This window comes from Nycticebus coucang, chromosome 24 (genome assembly GCF_027406575.1).
Source record: "Nycticebus coucang isolate mNycCou1 chromosome 24, mNycCou1.pri, whole genome shotgun sequence".
Lineage (NCBI taxonomy): Eukaryota > Metazoa > Chordata > Mammalia > Primates > Lorisidae > Nycticebus > Nycticebus coucang.
In genome coordinates this window covers 32280918-32302275 of record NC_069803.1, presented here as the reverse complement: position 1 = coordinate 32302275, position 21358 = coordinate 32280918, and the positions used below count along the sequence as shown (strand labels likewise).

Below are 21358 nucleotides of genomic sequence, written 5' to 3'. Positions count from 1 at the left end.
TGATGACATGGATAGACATGTATCTATAAATTTCTGTCTATCTCTCCATCTATCTAATCTATCTACCTACCCATCGTCATTGACCAGCCTGTCTCCCCATTAAACTAAACAGGAGTTCACTTAAGTCCAGCACCCTGGCTTCATGCCCACACCCCCTTGCTTCTTCCTCAATTTTTTTTTATTTTTAGAGACAGGGTCTCACTTTGTCGCCCTTGGTAGAGTGCCAAGGTGTCACAGCTCACAGCAACCTCCAGCTCTTGGGCTTAAACGATTCTCCTGCCTCAGCCTTCCAAGTAGCTGGGACTATAGGCGCCCGCCACAATGCCCGGCTATTTTTTTGTTGCAGTTGTCATTGGCTGGCCCAGGCCAGGTATGAACTGCCAGCCTCCTCGGTGTAAGTGGCCGGTGCCTGTCTACACACCCACCGCACACAGCCCACCGCGGCCGTGACCCCCGTCTACGCACCCACTGCAGGAATTGAAAGGATCTCTTTGGAGAGAGCTACTGCAACCTGAGGGTCCCCCCTTCCTTTGCGATGTCACAGAACTACATCCTTCGCCACAAGCCTTGAGAGTGGGGCCCAGTGGTGAAACTGAGAGCAGGTCGAAAGTATTTCCATGGGCGTTCAAGGGGCATAAGGACCAGTGGAGGGTACAGGTGGGATGCCACTCAACTCCCATCTTGACGGGCTGGGACATGGGGGAGATGCTGCCCTGGAGCTGCTGCAAGTCCTTCCCAGGACGATGGGGGCCCCACTACTGAGCAGCCTGCCCAAGCCCCAGGGCTGGAAGACAGCCCCCTTCGAGAAGAGGAGCAAACTCAGCTGAAGGTGGAGAGGACCAGCAAAGACCTTTTTAAACAAAGTAATTACATTTTCCTCTCTGGGAGGCTGAGGTGGGGGGATTGCTTGAGCTCAGGAGTTGGAGAACAGCCTAAATAAGAGTGAGACCCTGTCTCTAAAAATAGCTATGCATTGAGGCCAGCGCCTGTAGTCCCAGCTACTAGGGAGGCTGAGGCAAGAGCTCAGCCTTGAGCTCAACAGTTTGAGGTTGCTGTGAGCTGTGATGCCACAGCACTGTACCATGGGCAACACAGTGAGATTGTCTCAAAAAAAAAAAAAATAAGCACATTTAAAAATGTTTATGGACAGATTCCCGCTATGTTGCCCAGGCTGGTCTAGAACTTCAGGGCTTGTGAGCCTCCTGCCTTGGCCGAGGATTACAGGTGTAATTACAGCCACTGTACCTGCCCCAGCAGGACCTTTAAACACTCCACAAAGGTGCCCACCAGACAGGCAGTTTGGCCTGGAGGCTGTGGAACTAACTCAGGACAGGCACAGGCCCCAGCCAGGTGAGAACTCCCCTGCCCACCCTCCCAGCTCTCCCCGAACTTATGAGGTGAGCATGGGAGAAAGAAGCCACCACCTTCATCCCCATAGGGAGGCCCCAGTGAGCAATCTTGTGTGAGGACAGGCAAGGACCCTACCCCACTGGTGGTCCTACCCTTGAACAAAGATTCAAGTGGATGGTCCCTTGGGCTAGACCCTTCACGCTTCTCAGTCAAGACGTGCTTATGACGTGAAGTGACCACAGGACTATTTCCTGGGAATGAGCAAAAAAGGCTGGCATTTTCATGTAGGCTCCATCCCTTGGCAGGAAGAACATGTCTCACTGAGTAGAGGTAAGAGGAACAGCATGTGATAGAAAAGTTCATTGAAATTAAACCCTGGTGTCACCAGCAGCCTGGTTACCGTCATGTTTCCTGAAAAGTTGTTTTCTGGTTTCCGTAGCTGCCGGGTGCTCCACATGCGAGCACAGGGAACAATTTTATCAAGTGGGGCTTTGGTTTTCCCATTTGCACAGAAAAAGTGTCAGAAAAGTTGTAAAGATCCTTAGAAAATGAACATTTTTATTTATTTTGAGACAGAGGCTCACTATGTCGCCCTCAGTAGAGTACTGTGGTGTCCCAGCTCACAGCAACCTCCAACTCCTGGGCTTAAGTGATTCTCTTGCTTCAGCTTCCCGAGTAGCTGGAACGACAGGCGCCCACCACATTCCTGGCTGTTTTTTGTTGTTGTCAATGTTTATCAAGTCTGGGCAGTTTTGAACCGCCTGCCTCGGTGTACGTGGCTGGCACCCTAACCACTGAGCTATGGACGCCCAGCCATGAAAATTAACATTTTTTTTTTTTTTTTGTAGAGACAGAGTTTCACTTTATGGCCCTCGGTAGAGTGCCATGGCCTCACACAGCTCACAGCAACCTCCAACTCCTGGGCTTAAGCGATTCTCTTGCCTCAGCCTCCCAAGTAGCTGGGACTACAGGTGCCTGCCACAACACCCGGCTATTTTTTTGTTGTAGTTCGGCCAGGGCCGGGTTTGAACCCGCCACCCTTGGTATATGGGGCCGGCGCTTTACCCATTGAGCCACAGGTGCCGCCCCAAAATTAACATTTTTAATCAATAAAAATGCTCCCACTGACAGCAGTCCCAGTCTGCACCACGCAGTCCCAGTCTGCACCACGCAGACCCACCACAGCTGTGTTTGGTTTCATGTTGCTGATGGTCCCAGAGGGAGAAGCCAAACCACAGAATCCCCCAAACTGGCCATTCCTGGGAGCTGAGCGTAATAATGGAGCTGTTTAGAGGTGCAGTGTCAGTGTCTTACTTTACTGGCATCTGCTACACACTCAGTAAGCACTGTCTGTGTGGTTTCCAAAGTGTATTTTATTACCTGTAATTTTATTTACTTTATTATGTTTTCAAGCACAGATTTCAAGCTTGGGAGATGTGCAATATGATGAAATAGACATCCCTAATTATTAAAAACCTGCCAAGTGTAACAAGGGAGATAGACATCAATGAATAAACTGGGCTTTATTACAGAGGGGTCTATGATGGACTTGTGGGGAGCAGGGGTTCTGTGGGCTCCTGAAATAATATGTGAATCTTTTGAGTATGTGAATAAATTTTGGAGGAAGAAGGCCAATTACTTTTCTTAGACTTCTCAAAGTGCCAGTGACTCAGATAAACATCACTGGTATAAAATTAAGTAACTGAACTGTAGAGCTAGTGGTTGAGTACACCAAATACAGCAGCTGGTCTGTTTGCCAAGAAAATGAGATCAGTGGTTCATTTCCTTATTGTAAATAAGAACAGAAATATAAATAAAGGGATATCTCAGTATGTACCAGAATCCACCTTGCTACCTCACTTGAGGGAACATTTCCCTTCTTCCCTTCCTTCCTTCCTCTTTTGGAACTGTTCCCTGTCCAGTTATGTGGCTGAAGCAGTACCTACCCCACTCACAGGTATAATAATTTATCTTATTTGACTAGCTCTTGCAGATAATAAATTAGAAAGCATGATGCAAACTAGGCTTGGAAGCATTTATACATTGGGGCTGCCTCCTCGAGTGGCGCTTCCTGGAACCCTGCTGCATGCGAAGCGGTCAGGTTGTTCCAGCCATCCTGGGCAATGGTCCAGGCTGACAGCCTGTGGGACTTGCCAGCCCTGTGAGGCCACTGTAGTTCTTCCAAATTAGTACCCCAGCTGATACTGCAAATACATAATTGTTTTAATCCACTGTTCTTCTCAGCAATAATTAGTGAAACAACAGTGGATTTTCTACTGCTCCCTACTCCCCTCTTCAGCTGACTCCAGCTACTTGTCCCCTCCTGCTTCGTGTGCTGATGCCTTCAGTGCTGTACTCAGGAAACAGCCCACAGCATCCACTTTTTAAATCAGCCCTTCCAAATAAAGGCACACTTAAATGTATTAAGAATATTTTCCATCAGAAGGATCGTCACTGCTGGAGTCTGTAAATGCAGTCAAGATTTTCTTCATGAAAAACATCTGTCAAATAAATGGAGCTCTGTGACTATTCTGTGAACTGTCATTTGTATATTAGCAGAACAGGTGGTTCAGGTTATTAGCTGGTACCTGGAAATAGGCCCATTATGGGAAGTGAACTTGTGTCATGATCATATTCCTCAAAACAGAATTTTGCATATTTTCCCTGGTAATTGTGTAAAGGTCAATTCAACATATGAAATGGAGAAAAAGTAAAGTTTTAAGAAAAACCAACTAGTTGATGAGGGACCCTTTGTGGAAGGGATGTAAGAATTTTTTTAAATTATCAATCACTCCTTCATCCAACAAATATTGAGCACCTACCACAGGCCAGAATCATTCCCAGTGTGGGAGACAGCTGTGAACAAAACAAAGTCCTGCTGTTGGGGTATGATGTGGAGACCACAGGACGACAGCTGGTAAGAAATCCAGCTAGGTTGGGACCAGTCAGGCTGGTAGTGGCTACGCAACATTGGAGCTGAGATGCCAAACAGGCTGAGGACACATACCTGGGGTTTACACTGGCCAGTCTGTGCTAAGCCCCAAGGAGACGATCACGGGGATTTAAGGACTTACACTCCTGGCTGGGTGCTCACGTCTGTCATCCCTGCACACTGGGAGGCTGAGGTGGGAGGATTAGTTGAGACCAGGAGTTCAAGATCAGCTTGTGGACCTCATCTCTACAAAAAAATTAACCAAAAGCCAGGTGCGAGGGTGTGTGCCTGTAGAACCAGCTAGGCTGAGACAGGGGGATCATTTGAGCCCACGAGTGTGAAGCTGTAGTGAGCTGTGATTGTGCCACTGCACTCCAGCCTGGGAGACAGAGCAAGAACAGATTCTACCTCAAAAAAAAAAAAAAAAAAAAAATTAAAAACTATGATTTTAAATAGGACTATTTAGAGTATTGAGTTAGCATCTATGACTTCCATGACTTTTTCAGGTTGATTTTATCAGGTTGACTTATCAGAAAAAAACCACAATGACTTCTCCCAAGAAATCCAGATCCAGTGGAAGTATTATTGTATATCACACGTGAAGTCTGGTTTAAAAAAAATACAGCTTATTCTGATTAAATTTTAGTCCTACTGCTAGGAGTAAGTTAACTTTTTAAAAGTGTAAGTCTAAAAAAATAGAAACAAAAATATAAATCTATATAAAGAAATCTAAGAAAGAATAATCTAAGAATTGATTATAGCACCATAGTTGCCAATGTTGATCAGACTGTGCAAATGTGTCAATCAAAATAAACACCCATTCAATGCTGAAAACGCAGGAATGCAGGACCATACGGAGACCCACATCATGAGACCTGAGCCAAGAGTAACATAAACAAGAACACAGAGGTAACAGAAAGTTGGAAAATTCAAAACAAATTACAAGAAAAATAAGCTACAGGCATGTTGTAAATTTCCACCTCAAATGAGCACCTCTGAAGTTGTACGTAGTGACTGCGGGGACACGATCAGTTTTGTTGGTCTTAACCCACATGGAATAAACAAACAGGAAAGTTTCCCTATCAAGGAGGCAGCTGAAGTATACATCAGCTGATAGCTTCTACGCCAAACTCAACTAAAACTGCAGTAAAGGAATTTAAATGGACAAATACACACAGACTCATGATGACCAAGAAGGAAGGCACTAGCTACAACAAAGTTTTTTTTTTTTTTTTTTAACTTTTTTAGAGACAGAGTCTCACTCTGTTGTCCTCAGTAGAGTGCGGGGGCGTCACACAGTTCACAGCAAGCTCCAGCTCTTGGGCTTAGGTGATTCTCTTGCCTCAGCCTCCTGAGTAGCTGGGACTACAGGCACCCGCTACAACCCCTGGCTATTTTTTGTTGCAGTTCGGCCGGGGCTGGGTTTGAACCTGCCACCCACGGGATAGGGGGCCAGGGCCTTACTCACTGAGCCACAGGCACCGCCCTACAACAAAGTTTTGGAAGCTGGAAAGTACATGGACGAGTGGCAAAGGATTCAGCAGACCCAGACAAAGCTGCGTCTACACCAGCAGTGGGGAGAGTTGAGCAGGGACGCGCTACAAGGCAGGCACTGCTGAAGACGCGGGCACTGAGCCACCACCCTGAACGCGACAGGCTGGGTTAAAAGGTGCTCACGGTACAATGGATCCCTGCCTCCACTGCAATGTCATCTCCTCATTCAGCAGACACAGGGATGCTTCTTGAGGACGTAAGATAGAGGGACTTCAGAGTAGAGAATCGCAGGCTTAGTGAGGCTCAGGTACCACAGACTAGGTGGCCATCTGCATGCCGCCACCACCCAGCTCCTGCATGCTGATGTTAGACCTCTCCTCTCCAGTCTGGGAGACTTTTCTCTAGGAAACCAGACAAACCAAGAGGAAAGACCTTCACACACTGACCTCAGGGGGCCCTCAACTAACAGCCCACCCAGATATTCCATAGTAAAGGAACCTCTGAGTTCAAGGTCCACCCTCTCGTGCAGAGCTTCCCATTAGCATTTTCATCTGTCCCTGCCTAATCATGAATAACCAAGGGTTAAGGGCATTTGGGGAAAGCATCTAATAGGAACATACAAGTAAACAGCAAGAGAAACTGGGAAGAAATAATGTATTCTTCAAAAACATAAAATTTTTTTTTTTAAAGGAGTTTCTCTCTTCCATGGGCTAGAGTGCAGTATTGTCAGCCTAGCTCACAGCAACCTCAAGTTCCTGGATTCAAGGGATCCTTCTGCCTCAGCCTCCAAGTAGCTGGAACTATAGGCACCTGCCAACACACTTGGCTAGTTTTTCTATTTTTAGTAGAGACTAGGTCTACCTCTTGCTCAGGCTAATCTCAAACTCCCAAGCTCAAGGGATATTCCTGCCTTGGCCTCCCAGAGTGCTGGGATTATAGGTGTGAGCCACCATGCTCAGCTTTAAAAATATTTTGACAGGGGCGGCACCTGTGGGTAGGGCACTGGCCCCATATACCAAAGGGGGCAGGTTCGAACCCAGCCAAACTGCAACAAAAAATAGCGGGGCATTGTGGTGGGCACCTGTAGTCCCGGCTAGTTGGGAGGCAGAGACAAGAGAACTGCCAAAGCCCAGGAGTTGGAGGGCTGTGAGCTGTGTGATGCCACGGCACTCTACCAAGGGCAAGGAAGTGAGACTCTGTCCCTACCAGAAAAAAAAAAAAAAAAAAAATATATATATATATATATATAGAGAGAGAGAGAGAGAGAGAGAGATGCTATTCCACTCATAAAAGAAAAACATGTTAAATTAAAAAGGAATCTTTAGAACATTAAAAAAAATCTCGTGAATTAAAAAATGATAGCAGTCAGAAAAAAATCAATAGAAGGATTGGAAGACAAAGTAGAAGAAACACAATTAAAGAGATGGAAAAACATGACAGAAGAGACAAAACACACAAAGGTCAGCAGAGGACATCTAACTGCACAGCAGAAGGTCAGCAGAGGACATCTAACTGCACAGCAGGAGTTCCAGAAAGAGAAATAAGAAGAAAAACAAAACAAAATGGGAGGCAATTATCAGTGAGGTCTAAAACACCAAAGATTCTGATGAAAGTGTTTGGAGTGTCAAGCACATAGGATGGAAACAGCCACCACGATACATCACCATGGACCATGGGAGGAAAAGGAACTGGTTACACACACAGGCTTACACCATTAAAATTCTGATTGGAAATGAAATCCAATACAAACTGTTAACTGTCAATGACGGGGGAAGGGAATAAAGACATTTTTAGTCACATAAGATCTCAAAAAACTTGAGAGTATCTTTTGCTTCTCAACACATGTACAGGGAACATAATCAATGACGAATGCCACAAAAGAAGGAACCAACCAAAAAAGGAGTACACAGGACACAGAGAACGGGAAATCTGCAGTCGGAGGCAAAAGGAGCGAGCAGGTCGGTGCTCTGCACAGCTGAGAAGGCAACTACCTGGGCTCCACAGCTGTACCAAGCTTCCCCTTGCAGTGAATTGACAGGCACGTCAAACTGTCACTTTGACTGTGGAGAGCCACAGGGATCTCGTGTATGGCTGAGACCTGCGATGTCATGCTAAACACAGATGGCTTAAACAAAAGCATCACGACTCTCTTCTAAGCATTATCATAGCAAGAACATTATTTCCTAAAACTGAAAAGAGAAAATAATCTGCCAGAGTTTTAGGAATTCTATCTAGCCTCACAAACACCTATGTGCAGCCACCTTCAGGTCGGGTGGGTTGTGGTTCCCTGGGAAAAAGATAAGGAGTCTTTTTACCACTCACGCTTTTATTTTTGTGATTTGTGTACTGCAAATAGTAACTGTTCAAAAATGAACTAATGTATATTCTAATTTAAAAAAGAATTAAAAAGATTTGAGCATCAGACATAGTGAGGATAAGTTTTATGAAACTTAAATATATAAAACTATTTAATGCACATGTATCAATATTCATTACAAATGTGTTTACAGGGTTATGATATAAAATGTTTCTTACTATAGGTTGCAACAGGTAAACCAAGTACTTCTGTAACTGTAAATCCTGTCTCCCTGCAGTATTTACTCAGCACCCACTGGGTCGGGGGCATTCCCCGATCCAAGATGTTTGTGCCCCGTGGGTGGACGTGTACACGCATTCAGAACACGCCCTGTGGTGCAGTGTTAGGGAGAGGCTCTGGCAGGTTCTTATCAGCATGCCACTAGGGAGAAAGTTAAAAAAAAAAATAAAGATGATAAATATCACTGTTATAACATTTTTTATTTTCAGGAATTTATTCTAAGACAAGAAATATTAATATTATAGGTTTATTCCAATATTTTACAATATCTTCTGTAACATTCCACTCAGAAGGTAGAAAACCATGAAGTCCTTCCCTGAGGAAGGGTGCAGATGGAATGTAATATTGCATTTCTGTGCTATGTAGAATACACACTGTGAAGACAAGGAAAGTCGGTGATTCCATTTTTCCTCCTAGATAAAATTTTTGCTGACCTGCTCACTTCATAGCTAGGAGGTGTCTTGTTAAGATTTGCCACCATGACGTAGGAGCAGGGACCCTCGCCAATGAGCACAGTGAATGTGATGCTGCCTACACCCATCCCGTGGACAGTGAAAAGGACCTGCCCTCAGCATCGCACACCAGTCAACCTACTAGAGATCATGACTATGTTGGGCAAAACCCTCCAACTTAAGTTTTAAATAGTGAAAAGATAATCAAGGTATAAATACGGGCATGTACCTGGAATTATGAACACATCCTGTTCACAAATGTTCACTTTTATACTGACAGCACCCTGAGACAGTCAAGGGCACAATCACATTTTTAAAAATCAAGAATAAGCAGTAAACACAAAAGGGCATTTGCACAAGGCAGAGAATCTTGTTTCTTGGTAGTAGACAGAAAACAACTATCTAAAGAAATAGGCTCACAGATGGTACAATCTAGAATTTGAATCTGAGTATCAGTCTTGAAGACATAGCTGTATATATAATCTTAATTTACAGTCAACATTTCACATTAGCAGTTTCTTTTACTAGTTTTTTTTTTTTTAAACCCTCCTGAAACCCTCAAATCATGTTTCCTTTATTAGCCACTTTAATAACTACTTTATCCCTTAATGATCTTATTCCAAGTTAGGTTAGTACACTCCTCCGACTGTGTAGCCTAACCGTCTAGGGAAGCTTTTCTGGTCGCCAGATGATGCCTTGCTATGGAGACTTACCAAGCTCCAAGTGAACCCTGAATCAGATACAGAAATATGTGGAACAGTAATCTATTTCTAAAAACGTGCAAAAAAGATTTAAGGCAGATGGTAACTCCAACAAGAGTTACTCAAGTACTAAAATGGCACCCTGGAAATGGCTTATAGCAAAAGCTGATTTTCTATTAGGTCTGTCATATGGGTAGACTATTCTGCCAGCAGAGAACAGGCTGCGTGGGCAGGCCACACTGAGGCAACCGTCCTCCTGCGGATCCACAGCAGCAGAATGACTTTTGGTGCTATGTGGCTCATACTTGTACCCAGCAAGACAGTCGAGTTCCCTCAACCTCATTTGTGCCTGAGAGAAGGCAGGGAGAGTATTTCCATAAGGAGGAGGCTGCAAGGGGCTCCAGCCGCATGCTCACTCTGGGAAGGCACGATATGTCACGGTGAAGGAGCACCATGGGCTGGTTTTAGCAGCTTTACTGGAAGACTATCTGTCATGTCTACACCACAGAAAAAACTGCCCCACCCCCAAAAAAGGTCATGCAGAAAAATCAGATTCCTAATAGAAAAGGAAGTAAACATCCAAAATCGGCAAAAATATAGTTTAAAAAAGAAAACATGCAAAATATTTTTACTATGAAATGCTCTGATCTGCATGACTTAGTACTTATTTCACATTAACTAGATCCGATTGCTCTGAGAGATCTCTTATATTTTAGAATATCTATTTTTTTAAAAAATAGCTATTTTTCAATCAGAACACAAAACTTAATATTTGTGCATCCACATGTAAGCTATCCTGCTTGGTATGACCAAGCCAAGATACTAAAAGGTCAGTGAAAGAATTTTTAAAAATCTCTAGTCACAGACTAACGATATTTCTTCAAGTTTTCTGGGCTATGTTACTGACTTGTATTGTGGAATCTGAATTTTCAGATATAAATACCAGTCAATGGTTGGCTATCAATACGCAAAAGCCACAGTGTCGGGAGGACCTTCCGAATACTGGCATAGGTAAAATTATTCTTAAAATTGGACCATAGTAAGTGGAATGCCCTAACCTTTCTTAGTTCAAACTCTGCAAGTCGACGCTAACATTTGTAATTAGGCCCTTCCACGTGATTTAAGCAGATATACTGACTTTGCGGTCTATACTTTGTAAAAGGGCAGGTAACTCTAGCACAGAAGAAACTATGTAATGTGGAACAGGGGAGGACTTCAGTGGCACTATTCCATTTTTGTTGATCCAGACCGTTGCTTTGAGCCCTGCATTGAGGCCTCCTTGTATATCGGTTTCTAAAGTGTCACCAACCATCACGCAGTCCCCAGGCTGTACTCCAAGGAGGCTGCAGCAGTAGTAAAATATGGACGGTGCTGGCTTCTCCTCTCTCTGCTCTCCACCTATGACAACCGCGTCGAAATAGGACTGACAGGCACAAGCTTCGATCTTCTCCCTCTGGGTCTGTCTGTCCCCATTTGTCAGGAGCAGCAGGCGGACCTCCTTCCGGAGTTCAGTGAGCATAGCTCTGACATCCTCTGCCAGTGTCATGTGCTGCAGGCGTGTAGATTTCCACAGCAAGTAACACTCTTCAGCCAGTTTCCTGTTGGCTGCACCACCTTTTGTTTCCTGGATTGCTTCTTCCCAGTGTGCAGTCCTCAGATCAGTAATGCACATGCTGTAAGGATGAAAACACTCCTTGCTGAGTTTAACTTGAACTTTATCACAGATGATTTCAGCCTCTTCTTTATAATGATATTTTGACTGTAAGAGCTTTATCACCTAGAAAAAGAAAAATAACTCCATTAACACACTGCATGTCTTTAACAGTCATGTCCTAGAAAGTTGTCATCCTACAGGTGGCTGAGAGATTTCAGCTCCACTCCTCTGCTCAAAGCAGCTCCCTTCTCCACAGCATTTCTGGTGTTCAAAGAATCTCTCTAGGTAATTCATTCACATTCTATTCTAAGAAGATTGTTCATACATAGCCAATATCAATTCTTCATTTGGTAAAGTCCAACATGTTTTATTCTGGTTATGAAGACAGGAAAACGTGTGTTAATAAGACACTTTAAATTTCTAACTACCATTACTCACTATTCTTCCCAGAAAAAAATAACACTAGTTCACCGAACCTTTTCTCATCTACTAAATCCGGTTCACATTTTGAATATCATAGCTTTCTTGCCCTTTAGAAAGGACAACTGCACCTCATTCTGTATTGTCTCCTAGAGACCCCTGCACCCTAGCCCCAGTATCCTGCTCCTGACCACACCCTGCACTGGGCTCCTTCCCCGTCTGTTTTACTCCCTGCCCACAGGGCTTTCTAGGATCACCTCCCTAACAATTGCCTACACATAAAGTCCCTGTCTTAGTGAGCGTGAGGAAGTCCACCATGCCCGGCAACGCCGTCTCACAGGCGGGACTAGCACAGTAGCCAAACAAGGACAAATGTGTCACCTCCAGTGGTTGGCTACTCATACCATAAACTCACCACTGTGAAAGTGAAAGAGAGAAACATACACCTTCTTCTTCCTGCAGTTTAAAAATATACCAGCCCTAAGAATTTTAGGGGGATGCAAAATACTGAAAATTTTTGCTCCATAAAGCTAAATCTCATTTTTCTCATAAAGCTAAATTTCAATTAATAAATCAAGTTGTTTTGAGCTCCAGAGTTATGTCCCCATTTTTTCTAGCAACATCAGCTGAGTGAGTCTTAAACTATGACTGACAAGACACCCTGCATTTCAGCACCCTACAGCTACACAGTGAAAAGACGGGGACGTGAGAGCCCAGTGAGGCGGTGGGCACCTGTAGTCCCAGCAGGAGGATTGCTTGAGGAGTTCATAGCTGCAGTGACTGCAACACTGCACTCCAGGTTGCATGACAGAGTGAGACCTCAACTCTTTAAAAAAAAAAAAAAAGGGGGAGAGCAAGGGAGAAAAGGAGAGAAAGGAAACAAACACCCAGGACCACAATGCTCGAGCTCCAAGAGGAGCTGGCTTGTAACCAGTGAACGGAGAGCTTCCAACACACACTCAACTTCCTGTTACTGCAATTGGCACCACAGTAAGGAGCACATTCCTGGGCGCTGGAAGGGCAGGATCAGCTCACCTTAAAGAGGCCACGTTTGTAAAGGCAGGCACCATGCTCCCAAGCTTCAAAATCTCTTCCTACTACATCCCTTGAATTAACTTTCCCATTTTGTCAAACAGCAATTATAGATTTGCTTAGGACAATAAGTAGTATTTAAACAATATTAGCATCTTTAAGAGAAAAATTTATCATTCACTTACTATTAGGTCAAACAGAAATAACCTTTACATTGAATTAGTGCATGTTATTACAAACTCTCAGAACACCTACACTGAAAGAAGGGGAGTTTTGACTGAAATGAGGGTGGAGGCTCCAACTTGGAGGTGTGATGATGTCATTTTACACAGGATGAGGCAGGTTTTAAAAGAATTCCGGTAAAATGAGCCCACCAGGTACTTGCAGGCCTGAAGAGAGGGACCCCACTTTGATAGAGAGAGGGTATCAGTTTGCAGACTAATAATAAACTCAAACTTCACTACTTTAAAATTCTATTTTAAGGCTCTTGCTGACCACACACAACAAAGAAACTATTCTGCTTTCCGCTCCCTGCATCCAGAACTAAACTTAATGCCATCAATACTCGAGTTTAGCTAACTGATTTTAAAAGATTTTTGGAGGGCTGTTTTAGGAAACATCTAACACGTTGTAACACCAACAATTTTTTTTTTTTGCGACACAGAGTCTCACTCTGTTACCCAGGCTAGAGTGCCCTGGCGTTAATAGTTCTGAGCAACCTCAAACTCTCGGGCTCAAGGGACCTTCCCTGCCTCAGCCTCTTGAGTAGCTGCAACTACAGGTGCCCATAACAACGCCTGGCTGGTGTTTTTATTTTTAGTAGAGACGAGGCCTTGCTCTTGCTCAGGCTGGTCTTCTGAGAGCAAGAGATCTGCCCACCTTGGCCTCCCAGAGTGCTAGGATTACACATGTGAGCCACCATGACTGACCACTTTTAAGTATTTTTTTGAGTATCAAAGGCTAAATTCCAAATAAAACAAATTTAAAAACACATGATCACAAAAATATGAGGACTACCTAGCAATTCAAGCAGCCCTTCTGTTATTTTTAAAGTTCAATTGTGTGCTCAGATATTAACTACTCAATGAGACCAAATCTGACCACTTATTTAAAATTGCAATACATCCCCCTACTATTTTTTCTATAAACGTATTTGATTTATTATGTGTACTGTCATCCCCACCAGGAAATAAACCCACAAGGGCAGAAATCTTTTTGTTCCAGTCTTACTATGTTGCTCAGGCTGGTCTTGAACTCCTGGACTCAAAGCCATTCTCCCACCTCAGCCTATTGAGTAGCTGGGATTTCAGACATGCACTCCCATGTAAGCATGGTGCAGACATTCGGGCCCCAAAGCAAGGATTTAAGGGTGATGCCCTGGGTTTGGCTTGCTACAAGCACACAGGTGAATGTGCATGGTTGGCAGCTGGAGGCCCCGAGGCCAGACAGAAACGTGGGAAACGTGGGTGAAGTTAAAAGACAAACTGAAAATGCCCACTGATGCCGGCAATGTGGGAGGCGCCTAATGACCTGGCAGGTTTCTTTCTTTGTAGTGAAGAGTCACACGGCAGTGAACTTATGAATAAACAGGAGGCGGAGAACAAGGAGGGAATGGGTACAGCGTTCTCCTGACAATCACGCTGTCAGAGGGGCAACACTCAGCGTCAGGGAGACGAGTCCAAGAGATTCTTTTTAATATTTAAAAAACATAGGGCAAATATGAATATGCAGCAGGAGTGAAATGCACCAAAAAGGAAAAAGGATGAAGAGGTGGAAGATCCAAGGAGACGAAAATTAACCGATGAAGCCTTAAGAGGAGGGTCAGAAGGATTAGCTTCTTCTGAAAGTGGAGCTTTTCTGGGTGGGGTTGGGGAGTGAGGAATCAAAAATTACCTACAGATGCAACGTCCACTGTTCTGGGGACTGGAAGCCTAAACGCCCTGACTTCATCACTACACAATTCATTCATTCGTTAAAAAAACACTTGTACGGCCCAAATCTACTGAGATAAATAAATAAATAAACAAATTAAAAAATAAAGCGTTCTTCCCCAAACCTGCTAAATCCTCCGTTTTTTCCATGAGGCTAAAGGCAGAGGAAGGGAAGCGGGGAGGACCAGGGGCTTGAGAAGCGCCAGGCAGGTCGGGCGAGAGAGGGACCCCAGCGGGCGCAGCGCCCCAGGGACGGTCCCCAGGGTCCCGGCGAGGCCGCGACGCCAGAGGGAGGTCTCAGAACGCTCCGCGGCGGGGTCAGGTCCAGGCTTGCCCCGACGGCTGTGCCGCTGGCTGGGTCAAACCTGGGGCTCACCGTCCCAAGTCTCCTCAGAGACCCACCGAGCCCACGAAGACGGCCCTGCGCCGCGGTGGGCACCGAGAACACGCACGTCCCGCGGCCGGGGTCACCGTCTACGCTGCGGGCAGCGCCGCCACCGTGGCCGCGGCAAGGACATCCTTCCGGCCCGGCTGCGGGGCGTCTGCGGCACCGGCGCCCCCCACCGCCCGCGTCCCCGGAGCCCGCTTCCCGCCCTTTCCCGCACTGGGACAGCTGCCGGGGCGCTTCCTGGGGTTGAGGAGCGCGGGGAGGAACCAGGGGACGCGAAAGCGCGCGGGCCGTTACCTCCAGCATGCCTCTCCTGCTCGCCCCGGCCGTGTCGATGAGCGTGTTGTCCAGGTCGAAGAAAACGGCCCGCACGCGGCTGAGCCCCATCTCGCCCGCAGCCCGCCCGCGTAGCCCGCCACCTCGCAGCCGCCACCCGCGCCTGCGTGCGGAGGGCAGGCGGGGAACCGCGAGGCGCGGGCGGAGCCGGGAGGTCACCTGACACGCTCGTTGGCCTGCCGCGGCTCGCCCAACTCCCGCGAGTTGTGCCAGTCCGAGTCCTAAGAACAGCGAGATCCCGCGAGACTTCCGGGGTCCCGGTCTGTAAAGCGCGCGAGAGGCGCTACTGCGTCACAGGCTGCGCCCTAGTCTGGGCTGCTTGTGGGTGGGGTTTGTGAGGAGTGGTGGTTGCTTTCCTTGGACCAGTTTTCTTGTCTTCGCGTTGCTCTCGCGGTCGTCAGGGAGACTTTCTGCGTGGTCGCGCCCCGGGAGGGGCACCAGGGAGCCGGCTCTCCCCGGTAGGCGGGCGTCGGCGCGGAGCTCCTGGCCGCTTCTTTGCTGGCCCCGAGCCGGGGTGTAACTGTCTGGGTCTAAAACCATCCTGCACACTGACGAAGGGCGCAAGGAAGAAACTAGAGAGGGTTTCCGTAACTCTGCGGAGGTGCAGGCTTAGCTGAAATAATGGGAGTAATTGGCCATTGTCTCTTCACTTGCTTGAGAATAATCACTGTTGGCTCTGTTAGCGTCTTTACCCTGGAGTAGGGTCTAACTTCCAGGGCCTGCATTCCAGGAAGGGACCCGCCTAGACCGAGGAACACGCTCAGTTGGTCTTGGTCCCTCCACTCAAGGACCTGCATCCAGGTAACTGACCCACCCAGACAGTAGCCTACACCAAAGGAGTGATGGCAACCCCCTGAAACCAGCCAATCAGCAGATTGCCCCGATTGCCCACCAAACTGTCTTTAAAAATACCATTACCCCTAATACTCAGGGAGGTGGAGTTTGGGAAGTTTTCATTTGTGATATCGTCCAGTAGGGCCTCCGTTTCTTTGAAAAGTTCTTCCCCTTCAGCAATCCCTATAATTTATATCTTTGTGGAGTCCCACAATTCTCTGAGTGACTGTTCTGGTTTCTTTCTCTTCTGCCTCTTCAACTACCTGAGTTAGCTCAAGAGCTTTATCCTCAAGTTCTGTGCTTCTTTCTTCTCCATAGTCTAGTGTGCTTTTGATATTTTTTACTGCATATTTAAGTTCCCTGATTGACTCGTTCAAGTCCTTAAGCTTTGCCACATCCTTTCTATATTCTTCATATCTTTCATTTATTTCTTGGTTCTCTTTTTTCACTTTTTCATCAATTCCCTTTGCTATCTATGTTTTAAATTCCCTTTTTTGTCATTTCCATTCAATCTTTGTAGGTGGAATCCTCTGCAGTGGCTATCTCATGCTTCTTGGGTTTTCATGGTGCTGTGGTTTCCTCCTCGTGTGTTTTCTTCTTGTTCCCTTCCTTCCCCTACTTTTTCCTCTTAGTGCCTCCTTCACTTTAAATTACCTTATCTCCCAAGTTTAGGTATTAAAGTGGCCTGTAGCTATCAGGCCAAAAGGAAGTGAAGGGTAAAGTGGAAGAAGAGAGAAAGAAAAGAAAAAGACATAGAAAAAGAAAAGAAGCAGGGTTGAAGGAAAGAGTTGAGGAAAAAGAACAAGGACAGTAAGAAGGAAAGAGAGAGGAGAAATGGTGGTGTTTGGCAGGGTTTTTTGACCCACACCCACAACTCCAGGACTTTGGGGAGGGTCAGGCTGCGTGGGTCAGGATCTCCTTACCAGCCTAGGCAAAAACAGACCCTGCCTCCGCCAAATACAATAAAAAATATGGAGTTATGTTGCAGTGGTCACCTACCCCAATACCATCTTTCCAAAAGCCAAAGCTAGAAGGACACCCTACACTTTGAGCTCATGACCTCTTGAGCCACATAAATGCCATACCTCCTGCCAGATCAATATCATTGTCCTCAGTCCTCAGAGAAAAGAAAAAAATAATAAAAATAGTAAAAGAAAATTAAAAATACAATTTTATGAACTGAAGAAAAAAGTGATATCTCAGTTGTTGTATGAGAAATTTATGTGGATATGATGAGAAACATAGAATAATCTCTACCTAATTAGAGAAAAAAGGAGAGAAATGAAAAAGAAATACAGAATAAAAGGGTTGAAAAACCATAACCAAAATGGAGGAGCCTTTGCTACAATTGAAGAAAGTAAAAATGAAAAAATAAAAATACACCCAAACCATATCAAACAAAACAAACAAAAAAAAGCAACAACAAAAAAAGAAGAAGAAACTAAGGAAAAAAACTGGGAAGAAAAGCAAAAGAAGAAAGAAAATATATATGTTTAAATCACACATGAACTTTATGGTCACTCTTTAAATACACATATATATAAATTGCAATACATTCCCTGGACACCAAGTGGCACTGTGGTGTTAGGAAACGGAGAATATGCAGGCTGTTTTTGTTGTCCTAATATTGGGGTCAGAAGCCATTCTCCAGTTACAGCAGAATCCCAGACCTGACTTGACCTACTCGCACCCAATCAGGGCCTGGTCACTTCACCAGCACTCAGTCCCCATGGGATTAGGATCCCAAAGCTCTCACCAGATCTCCTAGGTGGTATGGGTTGACTTTTCACACAGTGCCCCTGATAACGAAGTCATTTTCCCTGAGGTGGCGGTGCTCAACTCACCCCAAAGATGACTGCCCAAGCTCAGCAGCCATGCTCAGGCCAGCTGTGCACTAGGACCTTACAGACTGTGTCTCTCAGGCAGCTTTCCTTCAATGGTGGCTTGCCTGTAGCCAAGCTAATGGGAGCTTCATACCACATGGCACATGATCTTGGCTGCCTGACACTGCTCCAGTTCCCTTGCTCATCCAAGCCCCTCCAAAGCAGTACAGGGAGCAGTCCAGACCAAAAACCAAACCATTAGTACAGCCCTTTCCTACCTCCAGTCTTCTGGGGAGGGCTGCCAGTTGACCTCTACCCATACCCTGGCACCTACCCTCATGCTGGTCCTTCTTAGCTCCAGACCTCCTGGAGTCTCCTATTGCTTCACTGTAAACAGAGCAATGTTTCTGGGTAGGTTCTCCTAGTCAGAGAGTCAGAGGTGGCTTAAGTCCTCTGTCCACTGTGTCACCAAGAGCAGCTGGCAAGGAGATGTTTCTAGTCCGCTATCTTACTTCGCCCCACTGCTATAATATAGTGTTTTTGTTTTTTTTTTGAGACAGAGCCTCAAGCTGTAGCCCTAGGTAGAGTACTGTGGTATCACAGCTCACAGCAACCTCCAACTCCTGGGCTCAAGTGATTCTCCTGTCTCTGCCTCCCGAGCAGCTGGGACAACAGGTGCCAGCCACAATGCCTGGCTACTTTTTTTGGTTGCAGCCATCATTGTTGTTTGGCGGGCCAGGCTGGATTCAAACCCACTAGCTCAGGTGCATGTGGCTGATGCCTTAGCCGTTTGAGCCACAGGCGCCGAACCATATAATATAGTTTTTAAGAGAGATCTTTTTCTCTTGGCACATGAGATTTCCACTGAGAAGTCTGCTGCCGGTCACAGTGGAGTTCATTTATATGTTATTTTTTTCTTCTCTTAAGACCTTTTCTTTATTTGTAATCTTTGGAAACATGCTAAATGCCTTGAAGTAATCTTGTTTAGGTTAAATCTGCTTGGTGATTTTATTGTGTTTTGTGTGTGTGGTTTACTATTTAGTCTTTCTTGGAGAATGTTTGATATGCTGATGAGATGAATGTATATTCTGTAGTTTTGTTTTTGTCGACTATTCTGTAAGCATCTTTTGGGTCCATTTGTTCTATTATCTTGTTTAGGTCCAGTGTTTCTTTATTAATTTTCTGCCTCCCAGAGTTCTAAGATTCTAAGCATGAGCCACTATCTCAGGTCTGAAATAAACTTTTAATAAATAACAGTAAAAAAATACAATGATGGTCATTATAAATGATACAGTGATCAATTCAACAGGAAGATATAACAAAACCTAAATATATGTACACATAACACAAGACCTTCAAGATTCATTAAAGGAGGCCAAGAAGAGGTATAAAGAGCAACATAGTAACTAGTGAGGAACTTTAACACTCCACTGACAGAAGTAGACAGGTCATTGAGGCAGAAAATAATAAAGATCAGAGCAAAAGTGATTCAAATAAAGATCCCCCCCCCCAAAAAGTAAATCAACAAAACTTAGTTGTTTTTTTCAAACATAAAACATACTGACACATCATTATATTATTGATAAACAATTTCTAACTAAGAAAACAGAGAAGAGTCAAATAAATAAAATAGGAAACAAATGTAGATGGTGAAATCAGCTGCCTCACAAGGGACTGGCTTCTGTCTCACCTTCAACAAAGGTAGCATGGGCGGCACCTGTGGCTCAAGGGGTAGGGCGCCAGCCTCATATACCAGGGGGCGATGGGTTCCAACCTGGCTCTGACCAAAATTGCAAAAAAAAAGAAAAAAAGTAGCATGACTTGGTACTTTCTAATTTGGGGTCTAAGAAAAGGAATAAGTAAAATCATCTCTTTGCTAATTACATAATATGCATAGTAAAATTCTAAAGACTCAAAAAATTGTTAGAAGTGATAAATTCAGTAAGGTAGCTGGTTACAAACTTAACATACACAAATGTGGAATATTTCTGTACAATAACAATGAAGAACCCAAAATAATAATAAAACAGCCCCACTTACAATAGCGTGACAAATGAAATGAAATGCTTATGAGTAAATTTAACCAAAGAGGTGAAGGATCTGTACACTTAAAACCATAAAACACTGATGAAAGAAATTGAAGATGACACAAGTAAACGGAAAGATATGTCATGTTCATAGATCCGAAAAGTTAATATTTTGTTAAAATGTTAGCTGGGAATGGTGGTAATCCTGAAACTTTGGGAGGCCAAGGTAGGAGGCTAGGAGTTTGAGACCAGCCAGTTGGAGCAACATAGCAAGACCTTATCTCAAAAAACAAACAAACAAAAAAACATGCTACTCTACTGAAAGAAAATGACAGATTCAATGTAATTCCTAACAAAATTCTGATTTCATTTATCAAAAACATTGAAAATAAAATTCTAAAACTTGTATGGAACCATAGAAGACCTCAAATAGCCAAATCAACCTTGATTAAAAAAAAAAAAACTTAAGGTTGAAAGCATCACACTCCCTGATTTCAAAATATATTGTAATACTATCATAATCAAAACATGATATTGGCATAAAAGCAGACATATCAATCAAGGGAACAGAATAAAAAGCCAAGAGATATACCCATTAATTTAAGTCAATGATTTTGGACAAAAGTATCAAGAACACACCATAGGAAAATCACAGTCTCTTCAAATATATGGTGTTGGGAATACTGAATATTCACATGCAGAAACTAAAATTAGACTCTAATATTACAACATACATAAAATCAACTAAAAATTGATTTTAAATACTTGAGCCTGACGTCCAACATTATACAACTACTAGAAGAAAACAAACGGGAAAATATCCACATCATGATGAGGACGATGAATTTTTTAAAGTAAAAACAATGTTAATATTATTTATTATTAATATTATTTATTATTATTATGGACTAGGTACACACCGACTGAAAAAAAACCCACATAATATTTATCAGGTAACACAAATGAAAAATAAATCATCAGTTTCAGTATGGGGAAACAGACACACCCACACTCTGCTTGTGGGATGATATACTGGTGCAATTATTTGAAATTATTTTAATTTACCTATTTGATTTTTATTATGGAAAATTTCAAACATAAACCAAAACAGAGAAAATATTATAGTAAGCACCTCTGCATGCATTACTCAGGTTCAAAAAATTAAAAACTCACGGCTAATATTGTTTCATATGCACAAAGATATGAAAAATGTATATTTTTATTTCCTAACCTATACCCCCCATTATTTTCAAACAAATCCCATATATTACATAATTTCATTCACAAATATTTAAGTATTATATTTAAAAGACAGAGATTCTTTAAAAATATTATCATAATATCATAATTAAATCTGAATATTTTAACAGTAATTCCTTAAAATCACT

The 21358-nt window shown here is 44.0% G+C and overlaps 1 protein-coding gene across 2 annotated transcripts; it reads right to left on the bottom strand.

Annotated features, from left to right (window-relative positions):
• Positions 1 to 8187: 8187 nt before the first annotated feature.
• NANP (N-acetylneuraminic acid phosphatase) lies at positions 8188 to 15450 on the bottom strand. Of its 2 annotated transcripts, XM_053578757.1 has the most exons (3): positions 15248 to 15450; positions 10835 to 11302; positions 8188 to 8513 (listed from the first exon to the last, which is right to left on the bottom strand). In XM_053578757.1, exons 1-3 carry the CDS (start codon positions 15335 to 15337, stop codon positions 8451 to 8453), a joined length of 621 nt encoding a protein of 206 aa, XP_053434732.1. In that variant the 5' UTR covers positions 15338 to 15450; the 3' UTR covers positions 8188 to 8450. The 2 variants fall into 2 exon arrangements, with proteins under 2 accessions (XP_053434732.1, XP_053434731.1); XM_053578756.1 differs by lacking the exon at positions 8188 to 8513 and having other exon boundaries at positions 9377 to 11302; positions 15248 to 15444.
• Between the last annotated feature and the right edge of the window lie 5908 nt (positions 15451 to 21358).

Coding starts and splice junctions, on each gene's coding strand:
- NANP (XM_053578756.1), bottom strand. CDS start 15,337: ATGGGGCTCAGCCGCGTGCGGGCCGTTTTCTTCGACCTGGACAACACG. Junction 11,303..15,247: donor GCAGGAGAGGCATGCTGGAG/GTAACGGCCCGC, acceptor TTCTTTTTCTAG/GTGATAAAGCTCTTACAGTC.